Here is a 26,817-nt window from a genome sequence, read left to right on the forward strand (position 1 = left end):
GAAGTGGGGGCAGGGAATCGCCGCTCGGGGACTGGCGGGGTGTCGGTCGGCGGGTGGTGAGCTATTGCCCTGCGCATCATTTGTACATTCCAATCCTGTTATTACTCCTGTTGTCATTTTATTAGTGTTATCATTATCATTATTAGCTTCTTCTTTTCTGTTCTATTAAACCGCTCTTATCTCAACCCAGGAGTTTTACTTTTTTTTCCCCGATTTCCTCCCCGATCCCACTGGATGGGGGGGAGTGAGTGAGTGGCTGCGTGGTGCTTAGTTGCTGGCTGGGGTTAAACCACGACAGCTAGTATTTGGTACCCTCTGTCATTCTCGGGTACCACTGGCAGTGCAACAGGTTCTTCTCAATCTCTTGGCAAAGGATCTACAGACTGCTTAACAAAGAGCATTGCTAGCTGCTGCCTGTTTCCTTCACAAGCGAGTGTTCACCACACACATGCTTGTTTGCGTGTCCCGGATTTCAAGAAATGGCATGCGCTCTTTGAAGATCGCCCGTGCCAAGGGATTATCAGTCCACGAAGTTTCACATCCAGCTCCAGCAATGAGAAATATCCAGAAGCCTCAAGAATGGGGGAGGCAATCCAAAATGCCCAGTACTGCTATAAGGCCGAGACTCCTTTTGACTTTTAAAATTCATTGTTGATAGAAAATAAAATAAACCAAGCTGCAGAGTGTAGATCAAAACCTGGTATCCCCCTGAGGACATTCAGATGAAGAGAAATGGGGAATTTGGTGATCCTTAGCCTGCACCAGAAAAGCCTAGGACAGAGGTCGCTAAACCAGGAAGCTTAGCAGAACCACTCCTGGCTTCTTAACTTCACTAGTACCATTTCAAAGGGGACAAAATCAGCTTACTTTACTATTTCTATCTCTAGTGTGAAGTGTTCCTAATCCCTCCTAGTAAGTAAACACTGCAGGGCAGCCATCTTTGCAGTACACCTTTATTCTCCTCAGTAACAGCTGTGTAATAAAGGACTCCCTCCTGCTCCCCCCTTGCCAGGCTCCAGCTTTTCATACTGCTTTGTGTCACCGTAAAGAGCCATAAAAATCAGCCGTGCTTATGGAGCTGAAGAACTCAAGGAATGGGGAAATTCTAAATTTGAAATTCTAAAATTTGAAAGCACTTTCTAAAAAACAAAGCAAAAAAGAAAGAAGAATATTAGAATTGCTTCAACAACCAGTGCTGCATCACGGGACTGTATCTGATCCCAGCTATTCTGGCAATGTCAGTTAAAGATGTCTCCCAAACACCTTTAATATCGGTGCTAGTAACTTGAGGGGGCTTAGGATTGCTAAAAGTGTCAGGAAGGAAAAGCATTTAAATACCCGTGTGCAAGCTGTGCAAATAGAAGCTGTGCTGGATGAGCTGAGGGGCAGGAGGGGTGGGCCCGGCTGTGCCCTTGGCTGCTGCCAGGGCGCCGGCAGTGCGGCTGTGCGGCCGTGCGCCAGGCGGGGTCGAAGATTCCAGCCCACTGGCCCCAACGACCTGTTCTCGTGGAACAAAGCCCATCTCCTCTAACACAGCTTTTTCCCAGGAATTGGCCCATATGGAATAAAATAAATAAATCACAGCCGTTTTGTGAAGGGGCAAGGAAAAAAAGTTCCTGCTGTACATAACTCGAGGGAGCAGATGTTTTTCCATTAGCTCACTGCTCTCTGCTACACTGGCTCTCGTTACATTTCTTGTTCATGGCATGTTCATTATAATATTTTTTTTCCTAGGGTAAACTTCAGCACGTTACCAAGCCAGCAGGTAGCCCACTCCAGCCCCACTGTGAGTACATGGAATAGTTATCCTAGTAATTTTTCTTTAAATGCTCCTTTAAATTAGTCTTAGGTCTACCTGGTGAGGTTTGCGGACTGCGCTTAGCAGGCATTTAGCCAGTCTTAGATCATATTACCAGACCTACTTTGCTGTTAGTGGCCATATTTGGTAAAGTACTGGGTTAGTCAAGAAGCTAAATTGTCAGATATAAAGTACTAGTAGAGACAAACAAAGTGGACATTGTTGTTAAAAGTAAAGCTTAAAATGATATAGCAACAGGAGCTGGAATATTAGAACTCTTATTAAGCTGGCTTGCAGCATTCTAAAAAGCTCTGCGTAAATAGAGCATAAGGTTATTACTGCCTGGAAATATAATCACACATGCTTCAGATAAGAAATCACTCCAGTTACCCAAAGAGCTTAAAACTATTAAAACTATTTCTTTTCAGTACTGACATGCTTTGCTGTCTGGGTCAAAAGAGATGTTATAAAAATCTCGAATGAAGGTAAATTTTGGTCATAAATTCAAACCATTTCAAGTACATTTTCCTTAGCCAAACAGCATGACTGTATTTTCTAAACAGAAAGGAGAAGTACTGGCATGATTTTAAAAAGGAAATAAGGGGTAGAAATAGTTCCTAGGTCAGGCATTTCTCTTGGTAACACAAACAGTATTATCACCAGTGATCTCTAGGATTCCTCTTACAGCTTTTCCTGCAACAAGAGGTAGGAGGAGTTAATGAGCTTTACCAATGCCACCAAAGTTCCTGCTCTTCTCTCAAAGTTGAATTCAAGCTCTCAGTCATGAAAACAACAACAAAGAGGAGAAATTAGCATACGGATCACATAAAGACCACCTCTCCTAGAGCTGCACCACCGCAGCACACACCCTTCCCGAGTACTCTCTGAAATGAGCTGTTTCTCAGACTTGGGGCCAAGAATAATGTTTAGGCTTATTAATTTTAAAGCCTAATGAGACGACTCTCTCCTTCTAAGAAGCCATTACCTTTCAAGGGGGGTTGGGGGGGATGAGGGGATTGTTAAAAGGGACCAGACAAGCCGTGTTAACACGGCTGCAGAGCACTTGAAAACAGAGTATGGCTATTAGTATTCCAAGCATGCCTGCTGCAGGGAGTGGACCACCTCTCTAGTCTTTGGAGACAGCAGACCTTGTACTCTTCCAAAGCTAATTGTGACTACCTGCAGGGTAAACAGGAATATATGGAAGCCCACTGAAGAAATGTGCCAAGTTCCCTGCTGCAGATGACTGTACTCCCAGCTGGTCCTACAAGAGACAGCTGGACATAAGATTAACAGTGAGAATTTACAGTTTTATTTGGATGTGTGAAAAAGAAGAGGACTCTTACTAGAGACCACAGATCCATCAAGCAGCTCTTTGGTTGCTTACAGGAAACTACAAAAAATTAGCTTGCCAAAGTGAACTAGTGCAGCACATTTGGAGTTAGGTAGGAGCTGCACTTCCAAAGCTGCTGCTTTATTGCCTTCCCTACATAACTGTGCTGGTCATAAACCCAGAAAAGTTACAGATAAAAACACTAAGTCTATGCCCTCTTATGCGTGAGATAAGTATCTTTATCACAGCACAAAAGAGATTAACTATTTGCACAGGGTTCACAGCCTCGCATTCAGCCATTGTTAAAGGAATGCGCATATTCTCATGTGCTAATTGTGAGACCAGTTAGGAGCAGAACGGCTCTCCAGCTCCGATGGACTGAGAATGCTTCTGCACAAGGCAGGAACTCCTGTTGCAGCTGCAGGTGGACTATTATACGGTAAGCAGTCCACTATGTAAGCACCATCTGATAGCTACCACCCACTAATGGTCTCTTTTGCAAGTGTATGTGCTGGCTTTGTGGCCTGGCCTGGCCTGCCTGCTGGAGGGATGAAAGAACAGCCTCACATAGCTGTGGGATAGCTGGTTTTGTACACCTCTTTCCAATCTAAGTGCAGAAAGCTTTAACGGATCAGTCGGTTAGTACCATTACTTTTCATGCCTTGGGATGCGAAGAGGCATGGGAACTCTAAGGGCTCTAATGGAACCCAGACACAATTGCAGCCTGGCACTCTAAATCCATTACCCACACAGAGAGACATAGCCAAATGCATCCGGTTAGTGCCTGAAAAGGACAGATGCATTGTTATAACTTTACTGTAGTATGAGGTTAGGACATTATAATAATTTTATCTAGAGATTTGTGATTCATGTTAAAAAGGTCAAAGTGTTAATGACAACAAAACCAACAATACGCGAGTCATTTCCCAAAGCCAGATTAACATTTTTTCCCTTTAGAGATAGGACACTGAGGTATGAAAAAGTTAGGCAACTTGCCTAGAGTCACAAGATGAGTCATTGACTGAAAAAGGACAAGTCCAAGCTAAACCTGATAGAAATCTACAACATACCAGTGCAGCTCTTTCATGAATGTGAAGGGACTTGGGACGCAGGACCTGTGGCTTTCCACAGCTGTTAATTTTGGGGTGAGTTGTAACGCAAAAGCATGTGACTACCTCAACTGTTTTTAATTACATGCTTCTGTTTAATTTGTTGTTTATGAAATATCTCTATTTTGGAAGTTATTGACTTCTTACGACTACACCTGTTCCTCCTTTTCCCTCCTTCCAGATGGGAAAGTGTCCTGGTTTCAGCTGGGATAGAGTTAATTGTCTTCCTAGTAGCTGGTACAGTGCTATGTTTTTGAGTTAGGTATGAGAATAACGTTGATAACACTGTTTTTTTCAGTTGTTGCTAAGTAATGTTTAGTCTAAAGTCAAGGATTTTTCAGCATCTGATGCCCTGCCAGCGAGAAAGCTGGAGGGGCACAAGAAGTTGGGAGGGGATTCAGCCAGGGCACCTGACCCAAACTGGCCAATAGGGTATTCTATACCCTGTGATGTCACGTCTAGTATATAAACTGGGGGGAGAGGGGCGTCGATCGGCAGGTGGTGAACAATTGCATTGTGCATCACTTGTATATTCTAATCCTTTTATTATTACTATTGTCATTTCATTAGTGTTATCATTATCATTATTAGTTTCTTCTTTTCTGTTCTATTAAACTGTTCTTATCTCAACCCATGAATTTTACTTCTTTTCCCGATTTTCTCCCCCATCCCACTGGGTTGGGGGGAAGTCACTGAGTGGCTGCGTGGTACTTAGTTGCTGACTGGGGTTAAACCATGACAGAAAGATTCTAGTACAGAGGATCCGTGATACCCTTTTGGACTATTCCACTCACTAAGCCCAGTGTAAGATCTGACCCACTTCAAAGAGGTCCTCTAATTATTCAGGTGCTGTCCCCTTCTCCACAGAGAGTAAAGACTATCCCAAAGTACCTGCACCTCTCCTCATTCCTCAGGATACCAGAATGCAGTGACTTCCACACTACTGTGAGAAGACAATGGGCAGTACCTCACCAAGAGCTCATTAAGCTGCATCCGTAACAATAACCGACTTCAGTAATGAAATTACAAAGCAGTAACAGTATGTATTTTCAGAATATCGATCCTGATTCAAGTCCAGTTAAAAATAAGCAAGAAAAAAAAAAGATTTAAAAAATAATAGGACAGAAAAGTTACAGCTCACAAAAATAAATTCAATCTAAAAGAATTAACACCTTCGAGAAAGGCACTCAATTTACACTGAAAAGTAATCATAGCAATTCACAGCTAGGTCACGGCAAGCACTAGGTCTTTATTGCTTTTGTCTTCTCACACAGCAGCAAAAATGTAAACTGCCTAGAGCTATCTGCAGGATGATGGACAACAGACGCCTGACTTGTCATCACAATAAACTCTGGGTTTTTTTGCTCCCCACCAGCCTCCTCTGCAGCCTTAGATCAGGAGCATAAACTGAATAAAGCAAAATCTTGCTAGTGATTTTGAAGCCCACAGCACATCACTTAAATTTACATACACACAAACCATTAAGTGAACACACGTGATTAACTTAAAGGATGATGCATTCCATAAGGTAACTTCTTTTGTTCTTTAATAGTTAGTCAAATTGTAACAAAAAGAATGTCACATATTTTGTACCAGAACTGAAGTCTAATTGGTAGGAAATGGCCCACAAAAACAGCTATAAAAATCTTTGCTGAGAAGTAGGGTAAGACTGCCAGGTTTTATGTGAGAATTGTTAATTGTACAGATTAGCTAAATGCGAATTTGAAAGGCTCTCCTGCATACAGAATAGCAAATGATCGGCGAGGTTCCAGTGGACTCCGCTTTTTCATTGGAAATGGTAGCAGAGACATCTAAGAAACAATCACAGCACTCAAATGTAATTTCAGGTGCACAACTGTGGGCCCAGTTGTGGAAGACAAGCTGTCACTTAAAAGCAAAATTGCAGGGTCAGAACTGTTTTTATCAGACCTGAAATGTTGGAGTGCAAAATGCAGAATGTGCTGGGCAACTCCGTTCCTCACCAAATGGCCTACATAAAACCCTCTCCTACGTTTGGAGATTGCCTCTGGGTAGAGTTCCTTCTCGCTGTTCTCTTTTCCCTTTATGTGCTCTGCTATAGCATCTCTGCATGAGTGTCTTGAACTGACATGCAACCTACAAGTCCTTGGGAGATTCAAACAATCAGGGATGAAATGAGTGGAGGACTTGCTTTTTAAAATAATTTTCAGTTAAACCTCAGCAAAGATTGGAAAGTTCCCAGTCTAAATAACATTTAATACATGGTTTGCCCAGTCTTAATACAGGGAAACACATGGGAAAAGAATGCAAATAATTGTCCCTACCAACTACCATTTATTAATGAAGAACAACCTACTCTCTTCTTTTAAAAGCATATTTTAGTGATGACTGAAGTTTTCTGTGTGTTATAGAAAAATAGAGGTGAGCTGAAAAATCGCACTACTCCAGTATTTTTTTTGTTATATTGACTCAAATAAGTGGTATTTAAAAAACTGGCTGGGATAGACAGGTAGATTTTCTGCTGAAATAAGGCAATTTTCAACTACTGATTTCAACTACTCCATCAATACTTATGTCATCTCTTTCACCACTGGAGGGAAAAAGGAACTCCAGGTGGTCCAGGACTTACCAGCTTGTAGCCAAATCTGTTCAAGAGCTGTCCACAGCTGCATAGGTCCTTGCTTCATTGCACTGCTCTGCATAGTTATTTCAGACATGGCCTGTTCCAGTCTTGATGCAGCAAGAGAAGAGGCTCGCTGTGATCCTATGGACCAAACAATCAAGAACAATAATGCATTTTATACTTCTTTGGCTATTTCTTTGACTCATTAAGGCAGCAGGTCTGATTCTCCACTTACTGCATCAGTTTTTTGTAATAAGAACACCACTGAGTTCTGGCATGATCAACTGGAGAACCATGTTTTATAAAAGGTTAATTTACTGAAAAAAACCCTATTAAATTACCCAAGGGCTGCAGCTCTAACAAGCGAATTAAGAAAGTAATTTTATAAAGGTCTGCTTAGCATTCATCAAAGAAGCAACCGTATTTCGCTCATTTGGAAAGCAGAGCTCTACCATCAAATCTTTCCCACAAATACTTATAAGTAACCTGTTTTATAAGCACACTGTCACCACACAATTACAAAATATGGCCCAATAATGTAAAATCTTAGTACAACACTAGAGTAGCTTGGCACCGTTCACACAGCACACACATTTCAAGTGACATCAATAGTGCTCTACTGGTTTAGAGGCAGTGTGGTTTTTCATTTAACCTTGGGGAGCAGAGAGCTCAGTGCTTTGACTATATTAACCTTTAGTATGCACTTTAACATTTATGCAAGAATAAAGTATTTGGTGCCCATGTCTCTGGGACAAAACATGACATCAAAAGCTAGTCCAAAGAAGAATGCATGGGCAGATACCACGTTCTCCAGTACAGCTGGTGGGATTATACTGGTGAGGCGACCTCTCAGAAGGGTACCAATAGGACGGTAACAAAATAAGAAGCTACAAAATGAGATTTCAGAGTTGGCTTTGTAAAGCTTTGGGAAATAAATATTTTAATATACATATGTTTAATGTGACTTTAAGGTTGATAAGCTCTTTCTCTGGAGAGCTGCTGTGACTGAAGCATTTGTGCCGATTAGCATTATTACCCTTTGATCTATCCTTACAGGCTGACCTTGTAGACCACAAGATCCCGGAGTTAAAACCCCGCTTTCTCTCACTGCAGCCACCCTGTAGGAGCAGCAGAGCCTAGGAACAGGTACTCAGAGAAGCTGGGATGGCTCTGGGCAAGGGAAGGGACAGAAGGGCAAAAAACCTGTCACGGGGCATATGCATTAAGCGATCTCTCCGAGAGGGATAGCATGCTTTTCCAGCTGGAGTGTGCTGAAGAGAGCGTTGCTAAACCACACCTCCTCACCAGCAGACCATCATCCGGGCCAGGGCACCGACAGGCAGAGCAGCGTGGTCCCCTGGCTGGCACCCCTCTGAACACTGAGCTGGGAGCCAGCCTTCAGCCAGGCGCAAGGGGAGGCACGTTTCTGGCCCACGTTCCTTCCCAAAGACACCTTTGTGGTGTGGGGCAGGATACAGCCTACAGCTTTTACCTAAGCCGAGGCAGTGCTGCCTGCCCCTGAGAGCGTCATGGTTAGGGAGAGGTCGCAAGTGCAACTCGAAGCCTAAAACTGCTATGGGAAATATTTGTCCCATTATCTCACCGCTAACTAATGTCATTCATTTTAAGCAGGAGAACTTCAAAACAGCCCTGCAGCACAAGCGCCTCCCACGGCTCCCTTGGAAAATGCAAATGTGCTCTTCCTAGATGCATTTCTTAAATTCCTATGTATTTTCAAAGACATTCCTGATCTAATGTTCCAAGAGATGACAGTGCAGTAATGTAGCAATTACAGCTTTAATGGTAGGGTAAAAGCCATTCTGCTTTGCACGGAGAATTTATTATATTTAACAGTTTATTTAACAGATCCATCTTCAGCCTGTTTCGCTGCATGGGATTCCTCCCTCTGCCTGGCCCATTCACACTCCTCTCTTCCATCCCCACCTCCATCTGGGAGAAATTTCACTGAAACTCTAAGAGTTGTTTACCACACGGAAAACTACCAGGCACTCACCCCCAGCCATCCAACAGACAGCTTCTTTGCAGTGCAGAGGCAACAGGAAAATGGCCAAGTGAACAGCTAGTGATGTTATTAGGAGCACTTTGAAGTTAGGGCAGACCTCCTGCCTTCTAGATTGGCAAACTTGGAAAAAAGTACATGGGCTTTGGGGATTTTGCAGTCAGCCTAACCAGATTCTTATATTAACACTCCTGATGATGTTAGCATGCTTTGAAAGCAACTTTCAATATTACATTTCTCTGCCAAGACCGCTCTCTTTCAGAGAGGCTTTTTGGAGCTGTGTTTCTTGGAAGCACTAGTATGTAATGCTGGTCTGATTGTATTAGGTGGGCAGATGGGCTGGCGTTTTATTCACATCCTCACAGAGCTCAGGGAAATCCTCTTTTCCTTCCAAGTCAACCCAAGGAGACCATGTCATTGTAAGGCACCTTCGTGCATTTTGGAGAGGTTCACATGCTGCTGTGAGGCTGAACAGCCACTTAGGATCTACTAAAGCATCCTTCCCTCACAAAGCAGGCTTTACAGGAGTATCACTATGAGCTAGTTGCACTCAAAGGAACTCCAGTTAGCTGCTCCTCTTCTTCTCTTCATTAGCTGGGTAGTTGCCAGAAGGGGAAAGCCTGCAATTTGAGACTGATCTTGCCCAGTGCTGTGGGCTTCAATTTGCACAGCCAGAAAAAGGGAACCCAAGTTGCTTAGTAATTTACAGCATTAAACAGCCTTTGGCATTGCAGTCCTTTGATGTTTATTTTCTTTTCCATTTCAGCCTGCACAAGGAAGCAAACCACACTAGGCAGAGACCATCCAATCCCTTCCCATCCCTGCCCAGCCTCAGACACAGATATGGTCCTTGTTCTAGACAAACACACACCAGATGAAAAGGCTCTTTCCATCCCAGCCCATACCTGCACATTTGCTACTGCTCTTCTTACCCATCTCTGCTGGACCGCTCACAGGAACGCTCCTTAAAGCTTGTCTACCCAAATAAACTTTGTAAGTGAAGGTCTTTGTCAGCCTGGCCCTTCTGGACTGGAAGGGGGTCAGTCACAGCTCTGAACCTCAGGCAATATGGTCACACTGGGGGTGGGCTGAAGGCTACTGGAGCCGGAAAAGAGTATACCTCTAACATGCTGTCTCCCAAGAGAGGACGTAGGCAAGTATGGTACCAGTATCACTCTGACCTCTGCATGGCAGGTGTGAGAGACTGAAAGAGTTAATGTCTCAAACATTGTGGTGAGGCAAGTTCTGCTTGCCCCATGAACCCTGCACAGCAAGGAACCAAGGTGGAAAGCCCATCAGCTCAGACATCAGCAACAGGAGGGGGAGGTCGTGCTGGAGGGTGCGCAGCTCCCTCTTCTGATACAAAGATCAAACAATGGACGTGTCTGCAGGGAAGGAAAAGTTACTCCACAAAGGACCCCCAAAGCCAAAGGCTCACAAACTGCTCATTAGCCTGAGGAGTTTGGGTGCCGGCCCGAAGGAGGGGCCAGGATGATAGATAGAAGGACACAAACTGAAGCCCCGGGTGCGCAAGCCCACCAGGACTGGACCCCTCGGCTGACTGAACAACGCTGGACCCAGGACCGGTGAAATCTTTCTCTCTTCCTCTCTCTCTCTCTGTCTTCTTCTCTCTTTTCCACAATCCCTACACCTCATCCATTTCATTATATAAACCGTTGACCAAGTCTGAGACTAAGAGTGGATCCAGCCGCCCCTAGACCCTTTCCTGAGGAGGAGTCTGGAAAGCAAGGGGGTCTGCTCTGAACCTTGTGACTCAACGGGAGGGATCTCTTTATTCCCTGAATTGATGTATATGGTGACCCTGGGTTACACAGTTTACAGAAGTGGTCTTATGCCAATTCCTGTTGTGAGAAACTCCGACACCTACTACCATGCCTCCCCAGTTCAGTTTGCTTCTGTCATGAATAAAATCTTTTAACTGTTTGTTTGGTGTCGTTTCACCTTAATTTAGTCCGAGGGAATTTCGAATTAAACACGACTCCCTGGTCTGTCCAGTCTGGGTCGTGACAGCAGGGGGAGCCAGAAAAACTTCAAACATTAAAAAAAGGTTTCTGAATGTCTCATTATAAAATATCTCTTCCTAAAGAAATGCAGATCTTTCTATGCTAAAAAGAAAACCAAACACAAAACCTGTCTCACAGAACTTTAATGTCATGCCTTAAAATACATGTAAATGTTGGCACAAGAAGACATCACATCAATTTGTTATTTTAGTGCAGTCTCTTTCTCTTTTTAACAGCTCCACTACACAGAATATAAAATTCACATTTTACAGTAAAGCCCTCCAGACATTTTGGAAAGAAATGAAAATAACAAAATTGATTTTGTCACAATGAGCCCTGCATATAACCCATACAAAATATATCTAAAAAATTTTAAAGCACTGTTCTAGGGTTGATAGGACCAAGAAGGACCAAGTTTAATATTTTGCATCTACGAAAAAACTGCTATCAAAATAGAAATGTACCTCAGTAGATTTACTAGGCTTATAAGAAACACATAATTCCCTAGCCTAAATCACTTCAGGCAAGAGCATTATAAGATAAGACTAAATCAGAAAAAGAATGAAACAGCAAGGCAGCTGACTGGTATCAGTGAATTTAGTTAGGAACGCTGCTTCTGTTAAGAGAAGAGGAAGAAAATAAAGAGGAATTAATCTTCCTGGCAGCAAACCTGAAATTCTGGCACAGCAAATAATCTCATTGTGGTCTAACTGAGGGAGAGGCCAGTGTCAAACCTGGCCGCAGTAATCCCCCCTTTAGTGATGAGCCCAGAGATCACAAGTGCCTGTGCATTACAGTGATACTGCCGCACTCTCCCAGGGGATTTCACGATGGAAAACCAGAGCCTGTTCCAGAATGATGCAGAAGAAAATCAGACCTCCTCCCTCCTTCAAAGCAGCCAGCCACAGCCACAGCCGCAGCTCTGGGGAGGCACAAGGGTGAGAGGGGCTAGAGCTGTACTCTCCACTCTCACCTCCCACTGTCTTCAAAGAGGCTCCCAACCAGGACAACAGACTCAGTTGCCTCATTTCTGCAGATGGAGAATGGCAGCACCTAGAGCCTGCAAGGCAGCAAGCCACAGACCCTTGCTGAAATCAGCCAGCGCCAGTCATGCGCTAAAGTGGATGGTGTAATTTCAGTACAAGCCCCATCCTTACATCCATTGTGGGTGCAACCACGTTAGCATGGAAACCTAGACTCTCGAAGTGGAGGAGGAATACATTTCTTGGCTAAAACCAAACTGCATTCAGTGCAAATCACTTTATGTATGTGTGAAAAGCTGGTTTAAAATTTGTACTTTACATTAATTTGCTCTTTCTGGCAGGCAGTACCATGGCATACAGCACCTTCTGAACTACAGCTGCTCCACTGCATGCTGGGTGCTAGAACTGAGCTATGAGCAGGCTGGAACAGGTACCCAACCCAGGTGCTTTTTGAGGAGGGCACTACATAGAGACCAAACATGCCTGAGCTTTGCTGTGACTCTGGAGGAGGTGCTGCAGGTCTGCAGCAGAGGAGAAAGCAGGAGGCAGGACTGAGGTCTTAGAATGGCGCAGCATATCAAAATATTACAGGCTCTGCTGGTGACAATTTGGTCTCAAAATCTCAAACCATGGCTGTGAAGTGCATGTAGCCCAAACCTGGCCACACTCCTTTCTCCAGACAATTACAAAGCAAGGCAAGGGATCTCTAGAAGATCATGGGATCCACACCCAGAATTCCTTTCACATACCATTAAGCACCAGCTAGAGCTGAAGGGGCAGGAATCAGTCCAGGCTCAGCCCTACTGTCTAGGCACCATAAGCCAGTCACTGTTTCAGCAGCAGAGTAGGAATTGGATAGATATCAGAAGTACTGTGACAAATAGTATTTTTTGGTTTTTATTGCTTTCCTAGTAATGCCTAGTGGCTGATGGATTCTGCAAACTACCTACAGGGTTTTCCAAACCATTTACATATATTCACTGAAACTGAAAGTCCATTTTACTGCCCAGCATCAGGGATGATAGGATATATTTCACAAATCTTCACAATTACTGTCAAGTGATGACTATCCTAAATGATTTTGTATCACTAGGAAACTTTCATGTCATATCAACTCCCTTTTCCAGATAATTTTTAATATGACAAACAGCACATATTAATTTACTGTATCTTCTTCATCTATCTGTGCTAAATTTGGCCTGTTCTCTTTAATTAAGCCAAAGACTATAGAATGCTTCCATATAAACAATGAAAAAAATGACAAAATACAGAGACTCGTCTCAGCAAAGGGTAATAAAGGGGAAATGGAATAAACAGATTAAAAATTACATAAATATGTGTGTATAGAATCAGTAAGATTATAATGTCATAAATAAAGGCCCTAAGGGTTTAACACTACAAACAGAAGAGCAGACACACTGAATAATGTTTTGATATTTGAATGTTTGCTCAAGACCTAACCTTGCAATGCTTCTTAACCATTGGTGGGTGTAAATAGGTTTTAAACACACATAATTTAATACAAGTCACACACTTAACACATAAGAACTTGTCCTCCATCTCAGCCACATATGCTGAGCATGTGACTTCAGTTTTACCAATTCCAAATGTTCATGGTTAAAACTCAGACAAACCCTAATTCCCTAGCCCCAAAGCATGAGACTTATTTTTAAAGAAGCTAACAGTTAAACAAGCTTTTATATTCTTGTCCAATTTCTGAGTCTGTAAGGTTCATTTTTTTGCAAGTGTTTCTTCTACATCCACAGGGATAGAAAGGGTAGAAAGTTGCTTCCCTAAAAAGACTTCCAAGTTAAAAGGCAAGTTTCTCACATAATCATCTGATTTTGAGAGTTAAGGTTTTAAAGGAAGCACCAAATATCACGAGACTTATGATAAAATCACAAGTCAGCAGCACTCTGAAAGCTGCCTTTCCCCTTCCTGCCAAGATTAGCTTTGATGTCTCAGTTATTTCCATCTGACTATATCTGTTACTGTGAATGTGTATTTACCATATAACAAAGCATCATAAGGTTTATGTACAGATCCCAAAGCAAATCACTCTCTAATAGGAATTGACACTCTCACTCAGCTTTCCAAAACCACAATAATAGCTGGCTTGATCAGGACATCTAAAAAGGACTAAATTGGGGGAGGGGAGGGAAAAAAAAAGGACTGAATTATAAATTTCTTGCAGAAGTATAGTGAACTCCCATCTAATACCTTTCATGCTCATCTCAGAGAGCTTTGTAAAAGAAAGCAGGAACTCATCTCTTTGTTTTATGCATGGGGAAGCCAAAGTACAGACAAACCACAGTGACACGTTGTGCAGTAGAGATGGCCCTGGAGACTGATCTGGACCTCCTGACCACCAGCCCAGCAACACATGCATGCACAGCCCCCCTGCCCTCACTGGATAAAATAAAACATTCCTCTCTCACAAAAGCATGAATTTACGACAGGAAAGCACAAATCTTGTTTCCTCACCAGAGTCAGCGTCATGAGCATCCGGGAGTGTGAGATGCAGTCCATTATGCTTTTTGATCACTGGTGTTTCTGTCACACTACTTCCTTTCTCAGAGCCACTGTAAAGAAACAAAACTGTGTTACCTGGCCTCCTTTCAGCAGAGAGACAAAGTTCCCTGAAAGCAGGCAATAGTCTCATCTAGCTGCCACTGGAACTGAAAACTGAAGCTTTCCAGTTGCAGGCAATCAGCTTCTTGATGTGTTAACACCCCCACCCTGCCAATGGACAGGAAGCTCAGAGAGACAGCACCCAGCAAGGCCCTCAAGGCACATGCCGGTATCAGTTTATTTGGCTGTTGGGAGTCTTTGCAAACCCCTGGACGAGGAACATTTTGGCAGCTAGAAGCCAGACCAGAGGAGGCCAACCAGCAGCCCCATGCCCAGGAAGAACCACCACCCCTTGGGCTTGTCTGCAGAAAGGTTTGTTCACAGGTCTGCTGTGCTGATCCTTTTGAAACAGACCAATTACCACCTTCCACCCAGGCCAACAATTTCTTCATTTCAAAGGGATTATTTTCTTTGTTCTGTTCAAACAAAGGAGGAAAATAAAAGCTACCACATAGCACCACTTTATGAAAGGAGGACTATCTGGTCTTCTCTTCCACTAGACTTCTGTCCTCACAAGAGAGGTCTTCCAACGGGAAACTCAAAAAAAAAACCAACCCCAAACATGTACCTAATGAAAAATCACTTAACAGAGATCTCCTGAGCCTTCCTGTCATCACATAGTCTGCCATCCCTCCAGCATCAGATGGTGATGATATCTCCTCTCATCATCCATTAAGGGACAAAATATCAAAAGGAAAAGTGACTGCCCTGGCTACTTTTTCTGGCACACTTCCAAGCTTGCAGCTCAGCCTTTGGACAATATTCCTCCCAGGAGACAAGCTGTCACAGAGCCATGATTGCTGTAGATGCCCCATCTTCCAGTCTGATCAGTCCTTTGGTAGGGATTGCACAGGATTCCCTTGAATTTGCATTAATCTAGCAGAAGAATTAGCTTGGGACTGCTATTTTGTTTTAAACATGATTGTTCCGTTATCACAGAAAACAATAGCAAAAGATAAACCAAGTCTCATCATTCCCAGCCAACGATCTAGGACTGAAAGCCACTTACTGTCATTCATCATAGTAATAATCGTATTTACAATAGCTTATTAACCTTTTACTTGGAGTTTGGGATCAAATATTAGGGTTTCTGTTAATGGACCCTGAATTCTTGTGCATTTGACTGTCTGCACAAATCTCTGGCCTTGATTGGGCCTCCCTGCCTTCCTTCCATACAGGTTTCTACACTGATACCCCACTTGAGACTATCATGTAGTGACAGATGCAAGGGAGAATTAAATTCTCTGTCCTGGGGCTCAGCCTTGCCTAGCCAGGATTAACCCAAGTGTAAGTGGGGGCTGCTGGTGGAATCGCAGGGACATTTCTGTCTTACTGGTGTGTTGCGTATGCAGGAACATGGCAGCTGCACTTCAAAATATTACTGCCATGAGGTGAGCGCTGCTGTGATGCAGCAGCCATCACCATGAAGTCACTGTTCAGGCACAAGGCTGGACACTGGCTTATATGCTATATTCCTACACAAAGGACAGGTGAGGAGATTGGTGGACGGCATAAGTTTGGCCACAGTAAAAACTGACCACAGGAGAGCAGCATTCAGAGAATGCTTGATGAGATCACTTCTGTTAACAAAATGCACCTCAGTTCAGTCAACAGCATGGCCTTTTAACTGGGAAAACAGACTGAAATCCTAGCCTGAAAACCAAGTGGACTGCATTGCGCAAAACAGCCACTCCCAACAGCTTTATTATCCTGGAGAAGGGCTGAAAATGAACTACTCCTTCAAAGCTGCAGTACAAGGCCTTCAGCCAAGAAAGCTTCTCCATGCACCATGGAAGGGACAGCAACCAGATGATTTGCCTTCCACATACAGCCCTGGAAAGACTGACAGTGGGACATGTTGTCACTCCACTGCCCATGTTTGCTGAAGGAAACACTTGATTGTTAAAGACTGCAGAGGCACCAATTTATCAGAGAGAAGACAAGAGGGGACTCAAGCATGGCATGTGAATAGCTGCCTGGGGAGAAAACATTGGCCCTGAAAGACTCTCTAGTCTAGCAGAGTCATAGCAAGATTGCAAAGCTGGGAAACTTAGGCCAGACAAATGCAACCAAATGTAACTAAAGTGCAATTTAATGGTGTAGGCGATCAACTGCCGATTGAACTAGTAAAGGGTATAGGGTGCAACAACTCTCAGTTTTATGTAAATACAGGTTTCTCTTTTCCAAGAGAAAAATGTCTGTGTCCAAGTCTCATTGATAAGAATTCCCCTTAAGTTCCTTTACAAGGCCAACCTGGAATATTTTACATATTTGTTAGCTGATACTGCTGCAATTTGCTTAATACAAGGGGCTTCCTGGATCATCGAATCCATTTTAAAACTGCAGGTACCAAGTTCATTCTCGTTACCTTTCCAGCAGTACTTCCCAACAGAAAATGCTTTATGATGTATTTTTTGAGAAAGACAAAAAGTCCCACTGGAAATAGCAGTGGAATACACATTTAAGAGATCCTAAAAGCAAAAGCAAAGCCATTTGTTTTGTTTAGGCTTCTATGGCTAAAGCTTATAAGAAGTCTCTAAAGCTATCACATCTTGGGTTTTTAAGTATAACAGCCAAAGCACAGCTTGGGATCCGAATGCAGTCCAAGTGGCCAAACTATCCATTTGTCTGTTTCCCAATGTACTCTCTTCAGTCCCAGAGTTGCAGCCCCTCCTAGCAAGAGTAAATCTTAGCCATAATTGTTCAGTGTGAATTTGATCAGCTTCATGAAGACTACTCATGGCCATAAAGATTATTCATGTGAGAGGTACATGACTGAATCTTTAGCTAAAGAGACTAAGGCCTAAGGAAATCAATGATTCCAGCCTGTAAGAGACCATTTCTCTGCTGCTATGTAAATATCTTGATTTTTGTGTTTGGTCTGCTGCTCATTAGCTAAAGCAACAAGGAATTACTAACAATCCCTCAAGGACAACTTGTATGCAGGCATGCAGCATTCTGTACATACACTTCTGGTGTTTATAAAGTTTATGTAAATGCATACAGAAATTGGGGAACAATACAAGCTTCATCAGTCTGCTGTCGTGACTGTTGCCATCAAGCATGCTGTCCTTCCCTTCAAACACAACCTCTATGGACATTACAGGTGAGAGATAAGTACAGTCTTGGGATAACATTCCCAAGACAGTCGTACAGTGGTATCATAACTAGGACAACATCCAAAGGGTCTGGAAAGCAAGAAAACCCAACCTGGTACCTTTCACACTTTCTGAACTTCTCATTTTAGAGGGGAAGGAGATGAGAGGGAGGGAACAAACAAGGAACCTAGCACTGTTTAAATGCAGATTTATTAGGACAAGGGAAGGGAGAAAGATGCTACATCCTTTAGTCCTTTCCTTGCCCTGTTAGGACCAGGCTATGCTACTGGCATGCAACCACAGCATATGATAGAGTCTTAGCCGTGTGCCTTTCCTTGGCTTACTCAGTTCAGGACTGTGTCACCCCCCCACATTCCTGGGTGCCAACTACTGCAGACTCTGAGCAATAACTCATGGATGCTCAGCACTTTGAGGAGGGGGGCCCAGAATCTGCCCTCCATTCTGGACATCTGAATAAGGATAGAGATATTTAGACGTTCAAATCAGAAACCCTTGGTTCAAACTTCTTCCATCTTAAAATATTGAGGTTTGGTTTTGTTGGGCTTTTTGGATTTTTATTTTTTTTTTTAAAATCATGGCTATTAAAATCTTGCACTTTTTTTTAATCACAGCTAGAAATATTACTTATGTTTCTTTTTAAACTGCACTGTTTATTACCCTTTCTGCAAAATAACTTAAGTATCTAGACAATTAAAGAAAACAACTGCATCTCCATTATGAAATCTGAACTTGTTAGACAGTGGAAAAATCCTACCTGTGCTGTAAAACATTATATACCATCTGCCACATCTGCAACATATGTCTGCATGTCACCAGAGCCTCTTCAGGTCCTTTATGTATCCATTCCAGTTTTACTTTGGTGAAGAGTAAGCTGCAATATGAAAAAGAATAATTTCTATTTTATTGGCATCTCATAAATGTGGAAAATCAGTATCACTCTAGCGAGATCCTGGCAGCCAGCATTTTTACTTGCCTTCTATGTGCAGCAATAAAAGAAAACACTGTAGCATGAAACATTTCATTTGGCTCAACTTTGATTCCCCACAAGGAGATGAGGGGATTAACAATCTTCCTCAGCTGCAGTCAAATTTGCGTCACAAAGCTGGCAGGACAGTGTTAAAAGCAATGCATTGCAAAGCTAACAAGGTGAAACATAAAATGAATCTCATTTTATTTTGGACAGCATTAAAAACAGAATAAAAACAAATTTGCCTTAATACATATGCCAGGCTCTTTTCTTAGTCTGGCATCTTCTTATAGCACTGGCTTATATAACACATTTCAGACAAAAACCCCAACACGCTTAATACACGCGGACAATTATGTAACACTTCACACGAAGGAAATGCCTTTTTTTAACCTCAGCTGGCAATCATCTCATCCCCCTAGGCAAGACAGCTGATAGCCCTTGTACATTCTTGTTCTAGGTAGTGTAACTCCTGCTACCATTCTTATACCTAGAGAATATGTACTTGCACAGACCACTGGAATTCAGCAGAATTAGGTCAAACAGAGGTTAGAAGACAGGTTCGGCAATTACACAACCTACCACTTGCTGCTAGCATGGCTTTTAACACCATCCTTCACAATACCCATTATATTTTTTTAACTGCCAAGATGATTGAATTTATTTCTGATTTACTAATGTAAATTTACTTCTCTGCTTTAAATGTTTTCATTTTGAATTAGCTCAATATGGCTAGCAATTAATCCACTGGATGGACATATATGGACATATATGCATACAACATTAACAGCTGAACGTTGAAAATCCTAAAACCAGTTTTGTGGATGTGACGTGCAGGCTCCTGGGGAATCCAAACAGCTTCAGAAAGAGAGAACAGCAACTACATAGATGACGTGAGAGAAGACTTTGCAGCTGGGTAAGAAATCCTTCACTTGCAAGAATTAGAAATCTGCAGCCAAGACTCTGGTACATATCAACAGTAATGTGCTAAAATGGTAGTCCCATTCTGCACTAACAAACCTTAGAGGTTTTTTCCAGGGGGGCAGGAAGGGAAGTCACCAATATGTAGCCCAACTTATCCACTGCTGTAGCGAAGTCTGCTCATGGCTGCGGCTACAGTTCGACCTCACAGGACAAGCGTTCAACTAAACTTCCCAGGTACAAACTTAGGCTAGGAAAGGAAGATCAAGATTCATAATCGAGGGAATTTGTCTTTGTCTTTTACTATTTTATATCCCTACTCTATGTTTACCTTTGATTTTCTTGTTACTGATCTGAGCAAAACAAATACTAATTAAAAACATCCCCTGCTTTTAAAGATGCTGACCCCCTAACTGAAAGGAAGTGCCCTTATTATGATTCAGGTAGTTATTTTTGGGCTAGTTCCATAGGCTGATCAAAAATTTTGCTGGGACAAAGAATATAACAGTAGACGCACTCTTAATAAAAATGAGACTGAATTCTGAGGAGTGGTTAGCAATGGAAACTGGTCAGTGATGCATGCTGCTCTGTATCCCTGAGTTAACTGGGCTCATAAGAACAAAGCTTGTTTTAATAAAACAGAATATAGAATCAGTCACTCAGGGGCAAGGAATACATACCACACTAGAAAGATGGGAGGTTATACCCTGGAGTGCAACAGTATTATAAAAGATAGCTTCATGAACATGAGCTTCCTGAGCAACAATGCAGTTAAGAGGTGAAGCAACCCTCAGCATCCATATATGGAAGCACAATCAAGTAGGAGCTGGAAGATGTGGTTATTCCTGTTCACAGCATCAGCAAGACACTTACTACAATCCTGTTTCTAGTTAACTCCAAAAGATGACTAAAAATGGGATGAGGTTCAGAAAAAGGTTATGGCAAGTGATCCAAGGGCTAGAAAAACATATTTCGTCACAGGGTTAAGAAGCTCAGCTTATTTGGTTTAACCAGGAAGCAGCCAAGAAATTATTTTGCCCCAGCCTGCAAGCATGTAGATGGAGAAGCATCTAATTGTAGAGTCTTTGATCTAAAAGAAAAGGTATCAGAAAATCCAAGGATTTATTGGAAGCTGAAACTAGTCAAATGCAGAGTTATAGGTAAATGCAGACACATAACTATCAAAGAAATAATCTTTGCAGCAGCTACGTTGTGTGCACAGTAAATTCTGTAGTATTTAAAGCCTTTTTAGCAAGACAGGATAACATCCAGAAAGCAATGGTAATGCACAAATAGAAGCTATGGGTTTGATGCATAGGCTTGTGAGCAAGCTTCTTTGGACTGTGCTGTGCAGAGGGGTGAGACTGCATCATCACCTTCCTTCTGGCAATTACTCTATCAGAAATATTCTACTAGTCCAAGAAACAACAACAGCGAACAATCGATGCTATTTTAAGCATACAGAATATTTTTTAAACCACTACAAACTTTCAAAATGAAAGACCTTCTAATGTACTGTATGACCCTCCTTGCAGCAGAAGAGTGGTGGTCAAGGAGCCTCAGGCCTAGAGAACAGTTGTATTACATCCCTTATTAACTCCACGCTTTTCAATGCTCTAAGATACCACTCTTAATGAAATAGAAGAATATAGGAAAGAAGACTCAATTAGCAGTCAAACTACTATATGGGAGGGTTATATTAACGGTTTCTTCTTCCTTTCACATTAGTAGGGATATAGATGGCTTAGTTATCAGCAGGCAATTAAAATCACTACATACTATATTTAAACATTGCAGTTAAACATTAAAAAGACAAGCACATCAAGTTCTTCTCTCCATTACTCTGCGGTTTACTGCTTACAGTAAGTACACGTCAACTTCTTTGGGTGAAGATGCAATGTTCTATCTCAGCAGAGAGAACTACTGAAACATAGGAAAAAAGCTAATCTCTCACAAAAACATAATGAAGCCTCAGCACAGTATTATCACCAGTCATAAGGAATAGACACACAAAGGTTAATAAAAAAAAATAAAAAAATCACACAACTTTAGCAACTGTCTCTGCAGTGCAACACTACCAGATCTCGGATATATCACATGCTGTTAGCTGTTGTGGTAGTACACCTTTGCAGTAGCGCTACTCACATTATTGTGTAATAATATAATGAACCAAACCAAAAGGCAAATAGGAAGAATGTAAGTGGCAAAAGGAATCAAACCATACTGACAGCAGTAGTGAACAACACAATTAAACATGATTATTAAAAGGTGGAAATACAATCGGTACATTAGGTCACATGTACTATATGCTGTTTGTGTTTCTCAGCTTCTAATAGGTTTTGTAACAGGAAAACCAGATAATAAAAATATAGGAAAAACACTAAAGTAGGTGACACAGTATCACTTATCTCAAGCTTATTTTATTACTGAGATGGCACTCTTGCTACAAATAATTTGAAATCTAATGGGTATTGCATCATATCAGTGTCTGCACACAACTCTAAGGCCTAAATGCACAGATCTCACCTCATCATATTTTCTTAATATCATTTTACTGTACTTTTGTATGATGCTTCTAGTATTAAGCAGAGCAGACTCTTTAAAGAGATTCAATGCATAAAAATAGCCCCAGTATTATCAATACAGTCATTGGTAATTCCATTAGCCTCTGAAAATGAAAGCAGTGATTTGGGCTAAAGCAAACACATAAAAATGCTACTAAATAAGCATAGGAAAAGAAAGCAAAAAATCTACAAATCATTCTTGTAATGTGTATAATGTCAGGGACAGTAACAATGGAAAATAACCAGTGCTTATTCTTGATACTGGACTCTAAGCTCCCTCTCAGAAGAGGTTTTCTTCTATTGTGTATGTGGACAGTATGCAAAAGCTTCTATTCCCTGATGTAACATCAGGTTACTGCCACAAGCAAACATATGTAACTATCACAGTAACATTAACTCTGTTAAATTAGAATCTGTATACAGTTGACTTTGCTGAAATATGAAGGTCTGAAAATTCAAAATTATGTTTCCCAAATATCAAAATTCCAGCAGTATGACAGAAATAACACTGTAATATGCCACACAATGACAAAAAAGCAGGGACTGCAATACTGGAAGGCCTACGAAAATTTTCAGCAGCAAGCAAGCTACTTTGGTTGTTTTCAGGAGGTATTCAACATTTGTCTTCATAAACACAATTTCGGCTGCTGATACTCACCATGTCTCAAGGTCTGGCCAAATACACCTACCGAGCTCTCCTAAGAGTCTTCTAATCCTACATGGCTAAATACTCAGCCTTTAAGTTCTTTAATATTACCCATGAAGAAAAGAGGCAGTTCTTTCCTGAGGTTTAACAGTTAATACTTACTATCAGAAGGTTTCACATGTGCATATGGTATACCATAAATGCTTATAAGGACATCTGTGGAAGAAGTTGTAAGTTGCTCTGTTTAGTAATAACCTATTAACTACTTTATGGATGCTCTAAGACTGTATAAAGATTTATTAATCAGTTAGTTATTGGAACTTTTCAAAGCTCCTTTAAATGGCGTTTTTAGTATCAAATGTAGCTCATATCAAATGTAGCTCTTTAACTACACGTTTATACAGCATCACAGTGGAATCTCTGTGCCCTACTGTCTGACAAGTGATAAATAATGCTAGTATTATAACAAACAATAACACATTCCACTCGTTTCAAGGTTGAGAGACTAAATTAGGAACAATGATTATTATGTAGTCATTTATCTATATGTTTTGCTATATATTTTGCCATTCACTGGCTGCTTATAAATCCCTCCAGTTTTTCAGAGCTTGTCAGCAGCTGCTCAAAGATCTACATGTCTTTGAGCTTAACCAGATCAGGGCCATCATTCCCCAAGTCTTTCATTTTTTACCCAGATTTGCCTACTTACACGCACAGCTGCTGGGTTATTTTGGATTTTGAATACAAAAGGAAACAAAACAAAACACCCAAACCAGCAGCAATATGTCCCAACTCACAGAGACAATTGTGTATGTTAGCATGAAGATGCTGAACTTCTGCAACTAATAGTTGTACTTTGTTTCTTTCTTTCATTAAATGACAGTATGCATGTGCCTGTTTGTTTGTGTATGTTTACAGACATTTGCCTGGAGAGAGAAACCAGAATCTTAGTCACAGCTCCAAGGACAGCAAATGCACTTTATCCAGTGACTGGCTGATGGGGTGTTGGAGCAGCATGCAGGTGCCCAAGTGCCGCTGGACAGCAGAGACCAGCTCACCCTCCTGCCTCTTTGAAGCCCAGATAAACATTCCATACCAGCTCCAATGAAAAGCAGGGGAATGCCACAACCTGAATGGGTAGATGGCCTGAAGATACTCTCTGAGAAACTGCGAGGCATGGATTCAAACGCCCAACATTTATCATCACTGAGCTCTTGAATTAGTTTCTTCCCCTTGGATACGAGTGGCTACAGGACATAGACTGATCTGACAGAGCTGGAAAGAGGATGGAGGAGACAAGAAGAATGATCAAAGTTTTAGAATGCTTTTGATATATGGAGATAAACAGACTTCTCAGCCTGGAAATGACAGGTTTATAAAATCATGAATAGCATGAAGAAAACCAGGAAATCAAAGCACTCTGTCTTGTTTCAATGAAAGAAGTAAGGAATATCCAATAAAGCAATCAAGCAGTGGATTTAAAATGAGCAAATGAAGTGATTTTTCATATAACGCTAAAGTAAAGTGCAAACCCCATTGCTACAGGATGTTCTGGAGCAGACATATAAATAGGTTCAAAAAGGGATCAGATAAATTCACAGATGACAGGCCCATCAGGGGCATTAACAAAACTTAATGCAACCTCTGGCTCCAAAAGCCTCTGAACCACTCAGCTGACAGAAGTGGGGATGACTTATAAGGGGTAGGATCATCCTACTGCCACGTTTCTACCTGCTTTTCCCTGTGCATTCACCAGATACCTTGCTCTAGCCAGACAAGCCCTTATTTGATCAAGAATGGCCACTCTCACATTTTGATACGGTTGAAATGTGATTGCAGCCGACATTCTTTTTATAACCCAGATTGTCTGGTCTTGTCTGCCAGTATGAGAGGACAGTGTATCTGGAACTGTAGTATCTTCACAGCAAATTAGCTGCTCAGTTTACCAGTTGCTGAGTTTAGCTTCAGTGGCGAGTCACCTATACAAGCCAATTAGTTAATGTATACTCTTTCACCATAACCATTATGGTTTCATTAACCTTCCTAGAGCACCTGCTAAAGCCCTAGTGATGTTATCAATAAGAAAAAAAGTTGGCAAAATTGGAAAGCTCCTTTTAATCTCCTGCATTTTTGTTGATAAAATCAACATCAAAGTTGCTGTCTTCTCAAATAACTTAGTGCTTCTTGCAGTCTCCTGACATTTAAGGGCACATTCTCTAGTTAAATTAATGCCAGCAATGCTGACTGCAACCTCCTTTTATAACTTCATGCTGTGCCATGTTATCTATCACTTTACCTACAAAAATAAATTGATCATATACTTTTACAGACATACAATTCTTTTTTTTTTTTTTTTTTTTTTAAATGGCTCCCTGCCCATTTATCCCCCAATACCAACAAAAAAAATAAAAACAGGGAGCCTAGCAGCATATCCAAAGAACTGTTGACTTCATCTTCCCAGCCCAGGAAAACCAGCTGACTCAGAGCTGACATCTTAGAAGAATGTCCTGCTCAGAGCCCCAGTCTTGCATGACAACAGCAAGTCAGCTAACTTTGTTCCATGAACTATGACTGCAACAGCACAGCACTGGGTGAGAACAGTTTCCAGAGAGGTAGATTCTAGGCTATTTAAAAGTTTACATGCTGAAGACAATTTATGAGGCTTAGTCTTATGACATGAGGCACCTAGAAGCTAAGACTGCAGCCCAACCTGTCAGAGACTGCACAGCAAAAACAAAGGAGTGGCCACTGGCATGGCTCAAGCTCTGGGTGTTTTTTCTTGGATTGCCTCCTCCTGCAAGCTGCAGCTTGTACGTGATGGCAGAAGGGCCTCCTGTCAGTCAGGTGAAGGTCCTGCTGATGGACTACATTACTACATTGCATATCTCTGCATGGACCCAAACGTCACTTCCCAAGACAAACATGTCTGCAGCCAGTCCAGCAACCTCATGCACCTATTTCAGCATTCAGGTCCATCAGATTCTCTTGTGATACAGAGGCCAAATATCAGTCAATGTTGATGTGGCCCATCCCAAAACTGCCACTTATATTTGAAGGAGATCTTTTAACAAACCCCCTTTATCCGCTAAACCCAGGCAGGTTGTCACTTGAAGGAAAAACAACAATTAACTAATAGTCTACTGAAAGAAAAAGCACACTGATTTGCTGGGGGTGGGGAAGCACTGAAAGCCTTCCATGTCTTCACCTTCTTCAGAATCAAGCCATAACTAGTCATACCCAAGAAAAGAAGGCACCAAAATAAAGGTGACCAGAATTATTATCTTCTTTCCTTTTAGTTAGATCGTTCATTTTGAATCCCAGACTTGTGGTATATTGCTTTTTGTTAAGAATGCAGGAATCAAGCAAATTGTTAGCAGAGCTGATAAAAACTCTTCTCTCACCCTGTGTTATGTAGGATCCTTTAGGTGATACACCTGAAAAGAGCTTTTTATCTTCCTCTCACTGTGATGAGGAACTGGCAAGAAAATGATTTTGTGCCATCACAAATCATATGTATTTCAGTCCATATCTTGCCTGAATAAAGACAAAAATAATTTTCACAATTATAAGTTTTATAGCAAAACCTGGAAAAAAAGTTTCTGGTTTTGCTATGCAGAGTGTTTACGTCAACTTTTTATATGTAATTTCCCTCTCCAAACACAGTGCATTAGAATTTCCCTTGCAACACTTTAGAAGATGTTAATCTGAGGTTTAATTTGCAAGTGACCTGCCACATTTTGTTGTGAATTGTTTTTTCTCTGACAGGCTCCAATTACACAGAGTACTCCCCATTGCACTGGACACTGCAGGAGCATATCTGAAAGCCGGGACCAGGTCTCAAGCATCCAAGGCTAGGAGCTTAGAGGTCTACCTCCTATTTAATTTCAGTCATGAATTCAGTAGCAGTTCAATGCATAGCTTCTCCAGCAGATGCGAGCCCTGGCACTTAAATTCAGGTGACTCTGTGGTGCAGTATCTCATTTTTGGGTGGAAACGGACACCTACATGGCAACGTGCAAATGTCAGTGCAATCTCAGAGGTGTACTGGAAACAGTGGTCCACTGTATTTCACCCGTGGTGGCCATGTAGCCAACATCCGA

The 26,817-nt window shown here is 41.8% G+C and overlaps 1 protein-coding gene across 6 annotated transcripts in view; it reads right to left on the reverse strand.

Moving 5' to 3' along the window:
• Window positions 1–26,817, reverse strand: part of TTC7A (tetratricopeptide repeat domain 7A) — a 182,317-nt gene that overhangs the window by 42,313 nt on the left and 113,187 nt on the right. For all 6 annotated transcript variants that reach the window (XM_049833714.1, XM_049833713.1, XM_049833712.1 and 3 more), the window contains 3 exons: window positions 18,374–18,490; window positions 14,354–14,451; window positions 6,849–6,983 (listed from right to left, as the gene is read on the reverse strand). In XM_049833714.1, coding sequence (XP_049689671.1) covers window positions 6,849–6,983; window positions 14,354–14,451; window positions 18,374–18,490 — 350 coding nt within the window. The remainder of the gene's footprint in view (window positions 1–6,848; window positions 6,984–14,353; window positions 14,452–18,373; window positions 18,491–26,817) is intronic.

The sequence above is a fragment of the Accipiter gentilis genome, chromosome 30 (assembly GCF_929443795.1).
Source record: "Accipiter gentilis chromosome 30, bAccGen1.1, whole genome shotgun sequence".
NCBI classification, from domain to species: domain Eukaryota; kingdom Metazoa; phylum Chordata; class Aves; order Accipitriformes; family Accipitridae; genus Astur; species Astur gentilis.